This window comes from Echinops telfairi, unplaced genomic scaffold (genome assembly GCF_000313985.2).
Source record: "Echinops telfairi isolate 266 unplaced genomic scaffold, ASM31398v2 ScPeMD7_7409;HRSCAF=8447, whole genome shotgun sequence".
In the NCBI taxonomy this organism is placed as follows: Eukaryota; Metazoa; Chordata; class Mammalia; order Afrosoricida; family Tenrecidae; genus Echinops; species Echinops telfairi.
This window is the reverse complement of record NW_022111309.1, coordinates 13,549,349-13,555,455: the sequence shown is the minus strand read 5'-3', so window position 1 is coordinate 13,555,455 and position 6,107 is coordinate 13,549,349. Positions and strand designations below refer to the sequence as shown.

At 38.0% G+C, this 6,107-nt stretch overlaps 1 protein-coding gene across 1 annotated transcript in view; it reads right to left on the bottom strand.

Annotated features, from left to right (window-relative positions):
• The window catches only part of AGBL1 (AGBL carboxypeptidase 1), a 1,177,048-nt gene that overhangs the window by 544,850 nt on the left and 626,091 nt on the right, over positions 1-6,107 (bottom strand). The window contains 1 exon segment of the mRNA XM_004709893.4: positions 916-1,045. Within this exon segment, the coding sequence (XP_004709950.4) occupies positions 916-1,045 (130 nt within the window).

Sequence of the window (6,107 nt, the reverse complement as noted above, 5' to 3'; positions counted from 1 at the left end):
TCATGGGGCCTCCTAAGAGAATTTCATTGAATCACCTTGCCCCGTTCACCTGACTACCCTGATCTTTACCCTGCAGAATTCTTTTCCCCCCAAAATTCAAAGCACATGTCAACTGAACATAACACGAGTGCTTCAATGATGCCCAGACTGACATTTTGACGTGGGACAAATTGAAGGGTCGGGACCATTGGGGGAACGGTCACAGAGATGCAAACTCTATCTTCAGAAGTTTGCCCATCTAGGAGGAGGATCTATTAAGGAACAATAGCTTCACATTTTGATATTTCTGTTTAATGAAGGCTTCTATTATTTTGGAGGAACACATTTTGACTTACCCTAATATACCTGGTTTTCTTGTCTTCGGGTCTTTTTTTTTTTTTAATTAAAAGATCATTTTATTGGGGCCTCATACCACTCTTAACACAATCCACACATTAATTGTATCAGGCATAGTTGTACATATGTTAACCATCGCTCTTTTCTAGACATTTACTTTCTGTCTTCGGGTCATTTTTAGTTTCCTAGTGTTGCTATAGCAAACTATCCTGATAAAAGAGACTTTAAAAATCAATAATTTATTATGATCAGCCAGGTTATACTCTCCCCAAAATCTTTAGGGAAAGATCCTTCCTTGTCCCTTTCAGATATTAGTGTCCCTTGGCATGTGTGCCTGTATTAAGGTTTCCCTTTTCCTCTTTCATAAGGAATACGCTCAATGGGTTAGGACCTACTCTAGTCCAGAATGAACTCATGTCAGCTGGTAACACCTTTAAAGACCCTATTTCCAAACAAGTCATGCATTCAAGTAACAGGGTAAAGGGCATGAACATATCTTTGGGGTACAGGGTTCAATATCAGCACCCAAATGGAGCACGCCCGCCAGGAATTGGAAGCAACCAGTCAAGAGTGACTCACCACAGGACTTCGGCCTATGCTGCGCAGGTAGTAGAGGAGCCCCTTGGCGTGGTAAATTGTGGGCTGGCAATGAGCACTGGGAGAGAGCCATTGCCTATTCAAATCCTCCCCTTTTAGGGAGCATCTGTGGCTAGAAGAGGAAAAAAATCAAATAAATACATATTTAGAAGAAAATAACTTTAGAAAATAAATTCCCACTAGACAATTAAGCTAATGAGTCCATTTTCTCGCTGACTTCTGCCCAGTTGGCATCAACTGCAGATGTCCGGAAATCTACAGATCTGTCCTTAAGCTCTCAAAGTGGAATGATTACGGATAGTTTCAAAAGGAGCTAGAGACATATGAGGACACTTCCAAAAAAATTAGGGGAAGATGAATTGAAAGGTCATGAATTTTTCCACAAACTTTTTACAGCTCCTACATAATTGAATTGATATAGGATTATCAGAGCCTGGGGATAAAATTTGGGGAATTTAGTTTCAGGTCATATTAATCCATGGAGGAAAAATAAATGGTAAATTTCCTTAGGATCTGGTCACAACAATTCTAAAAATAATAATAATAATTAAGTTTAGATCAATCTATGGTGTTTTGTTGTTCCACATAAGACTGGTACTTAGCCCAGTAAGCCTGCAAGGCGGTATTATTGCACCCTAATAAAGGAATCTGGCTAGGAAACTATTAATTGTTGGGCCAGTGTCACACAACTAAGAAATCGACACTCCTGGGTGTGTTTGCTTAGGACTGCTACATTCTTTCTGCGAGTAGACTGTTTCCCTCCTTATCCACGCAGATGGCAGGGAAAGCTTGCCATTTACTCAGAAAGTACCTTTTGCAAAAACACATCAAGGTATATCAGAGTTAAAAATCATGCACCCTTTCATTTGAAAATGAGAATCGTCAGATTTGAAAATATCAAGCGCTTTTACAACTGGTCAATGACAGCTAGTTTGTGCTAACCCGACTGCAATTCAGAGAGAGGAAACTAAAATGATGGACTATCCGGTAATGACTTACTAGCAGCCCATCAACATAGGAGATTGCCAAGTGCAGGGGATGAGAGGGGTTGCATTAAGTCCTGTTAATTAATCAATAAATGATAAATAATTTAATATATTGAGTTAATAAACACAGTTCCCCAGATTGGGAAACACCAGCTCTATCATGTAGTCCTGCCAATCCCCTCTTGCCTTTCTGGACTTCAGATGATCCAATTGCTTACAGTCTCCTCTAAGTAATTGTGCCTGCTGACCCCTTGCCAGGACTCTCTCCCTTTTCTTTCCTTTGAGCACATTCAACTTTCAAGGGATCAGCTACACAGAGAAACATTTCCTAATCCACACGATCATTACCCTTATATCGATTTGGAGTCAGCAATCACATGTGTTATAGGGTAGAACTGGGTTTCATGGGGTTCTTGAGTATAATCTTTATGGATTCAGTCACTCAGATCTTTATTCTGCAGTAGTATTGGGTGAGATCAAACCACCAACCATGTGGTTATGAGTCAAGTACAAATACTTTGCTAGTCAAGTGCAAACAGGGCCATTAATGCAATAGCATGCTGATGACCACTTAATAAGAGCCCATATAATATTGTTAGTGATCATGCATTTGCTTTTCTTCTCTTGACTTCCCCATTAGATTGTGTTTCTGGGGGCAGAGATAGTCTCTTACCATCTAAACCCCAATATAATAATGGGTTCAGAATTTTTATATAGTGAATAATTTTGCATGAATAAATGCAGTAGCATTAATATGGACTACATAATCTATTTAAAATTTAAGACTAGTTTAAATAAATCTTAAAGATAAAGCAAATTATAAGTTTCAACCTCCTTCTTTCACTGCTTTTTTATCGTGTTTCTGTAATTATCTTAAATCTTAACTTCCTACTACTTGCCAGGCCCTCTTACAGCTCACTGGAAACCAAACATCTTTAGTTTAATCATTCAGTCTGGTTTCATCATTAAAATATTTTTACTTCAGAAATGGTAGGTTTTGTGCATCTTCCACTCTGGCTTGCTATTTTCTTGCCTTTTCCTCCCTTCTGTCTTTTAATAGCAGTGGCATCTAGAAATAGGGCTTATCTCTTCTTCCTGGTGACCACAGATGAAAGGAAAACCTGAACAGATCTTTAATGCAGACAGCAGTGGAAACGAGCAGAAGCTCCGGAGCATATTTTCTAAGACAAATGAATTTCTTTTCCTTTCAAAGTACCTGCAGGCATAACACCCTAGGGCCCTGGGATTCTCTTGATCCACTGTGATTCTCCTAACTTTGACACAAATTCTCATCAATGCTGGGTTTTTTCTTTCTTTCTTTTTTTTTTTTTTTTAGTAACAATGAAAATGCTTAATCAGTTTTGGAGGGATAAATGAAGCCACAGGTGTTAAACGTGTCTTTAGCAAGGACATCTTTGTCAACTCTATCTTCTTTTCCAGTCTATTCTCTGATGCTCACCACCACTTGTCTATCAGTCATACTGTGTGGGTTTGGGTGTGGCTGTCATGCTAGAAGGAAGCTGTGTCACTAGTATTTGAAAGACCGGCCATGTCACCCAAAGTGAATAGTTTTCAACAGAATAAGAACAGACTACCGACAAGGACTAGGCTGGCCATTTCTGAGGAATTCGCCACTGAAAACCTGATGGAGAGAATCAAAGCATGGTCAGATAAAGAAAACTTCCTGGAAAGAAGAACATTGTCAGAGATAAAGGCGAACATGAGCCCCTCATGTGGGAAGGCACCCAAATGTGCCTGAAGTAGAACTGCATGCTCAGAGTAGAGTAGGTCATAATGGTTGGAGTGAAGCTCTTCGAACTAATGCCTTCAGGATCTTCATTGCCTAATGAGGCACAGCTCCAAATGAGGAAAAAGAAAAAGCTGCAAACATCAATTAATAATCAAAACTTGGGATATATGAAGTATGAATCTAGAAAATTGGATGTTGTGAAAAATGAAATGGAATGCCTAAAATCCAGCATTCCAGGCATCGGTGAGCTGAAATGGACTGGCACTAGCGATTTTGAATCAGGAAAGTGTATGATCTCTTATCTTGGAAGTAACACAATCAAGAGGAATGGTATTTCATTTATCATAAAAAGCGAACATTTCAAGATCTATCTTGAAGTGCAGTACACTCTGTTCCTATAAAATTTATATCTTTCTGCTTTCAAAGACATCTAATCCATGCAATTATTACTCAAAGTTATGTACCAATCACTAAAACTAGTGATGAAGAAGTTGAAGAATTTCACCAACATCTTCAGTCTGAAACTGGACAAACATACAATCGACTGGGGAAGTCGGCTGCACAAAATCTCTTTAAAGTGTTGAAAAGTAATTGTGTTCATTTGAATACTAAGGTGTGCCTGAACTAAGCCATGGTGTTTTCAATCACTTTGTAGGCATATGAAAGTTGGACGTTGAATAAAGAAAACCAAAGAAAAAAATCAGTACATTTGAATTATGGTGCTGGCAAAGATGACAGATGTTTAGATTAGATAGCTAGATGATAGATGATAGATAGATAGATAGATAGATAGATAGATAGATAGATAGATAGATAGATAGATAGATAGATATAGAACCCTGGCACAATCAGTTAAGGGCTTATCTATTAACCAGAAGGTAAACATTTCAAGCTCCCCAGAACCTTCATGGAGTTCTGCTTTCAAATAAATTATAATAAAAACAAAACAAAACACTATGGAGGAGTTCTATTCTGTCACTTTCCATGTATGTACGTAAGTATGTGTATATGTGTCTAAAAACTCACTGACATGGAGTCAATGCCAACTCATAGCACCCCTCTAACACAGGGCAGGATGGCCTCTTTGGGTTTCTGAGATGGCAAACCTTTATGGGACTAGAAAACGCCATATTTCTCCTGCACCATGTCTAGTGGTTTCAAACTGCTGGCCCTGCAGTCAGCAGCCACTGCCACAATTCCACCAGGGCTCCTCTAACTAGCTAGCCATCCACTTAAACACACGTGTGGGTGGGTGGGTGTTGTTGGTAGGCCATATTGAGTCAGTCCCAAGACATAGTCGGGTCCATGCACAACATAACAAAACTCTGTAGCCTTGAACCATCCTCACAATCACTGTCATATTTGAGCCTCTTGTTGCAACCATGGTATCCATCCATCTCATTGAGGAACCGCCTCTTCTTTGCTGATTCTCTACTTTTCCAACTGGGAACTGGGATCACTTGTTAATATTTTCAAAGTAAATGAGACAGTCTTGCTATTCTCACTTCTAAGGAGTATTTTAGGTATATTTCTTTCAAAAGAGATTTGTTTCATAGTCTGGCTGTCCATGATATACTAAATTTCTTAGCCAACACCATAATTAAATTCATATCCAAGTAAAAAGAAATGCTTGACACCTTCAGTGTTTGATCCACTGAGTATGATGTTGCTTATTAGTCCAATTGTGAGACATTTTGAGGTTTTGCTTTTTTATATTGAGAAGTAATCCATATAGAAAGCCTGTCTCTGATCGTCATCAGTAAGTACTTCAAATATTACAGTATTTCATCTAGCAAGTTGATGTGTCTGCATAATGCAGATTGTTACTTTATTTTCCTCCAAACCTGATTCCAGATTCTTACTTACACAGTGCAGCTTATTTTATTATTGGTTCTGCATAAAAAATTGAGTAAGAATAGTTAAAAAATAAAATTCTGATACACCTTTCTTGATTTTAAACCACATAATACCTTCTAGTTGTCTTGGAATGACTATATTTTTGTCTATGTATAGGTTCTTATTGAGAACCATTAAATGATCTATAATTCTCATTCTTTGAAATGTTTTCCATAATTGTTATATTCCTACAGTGGAATGTCTTTATTCAGTCAATAAATCATATGTAAACATCCTTCTGGAATTCTCTGCTTTCAGCCAAGGTCCATCTGATGTCAGCAATGAGACACCTCACTCCAAATTCTCTTCTGAAATCTGCTTGAATTTCCGTTAATACCATGTCCAATAACGCCACATCAATTGTCTTCAGCAAATGATTATTTATATGTAATATTAATGACATTGTCCAATAATTTCTGCATTCTGTTTTATCATATTTCTTTGTAATGGACAGGGTGTTCAGATTTACTGGCTGGGTAATTGCATTCCAAATATCTTGACTTGGATGAGTAAGCATTTCTAGCATTGCATCTGTTTATTGA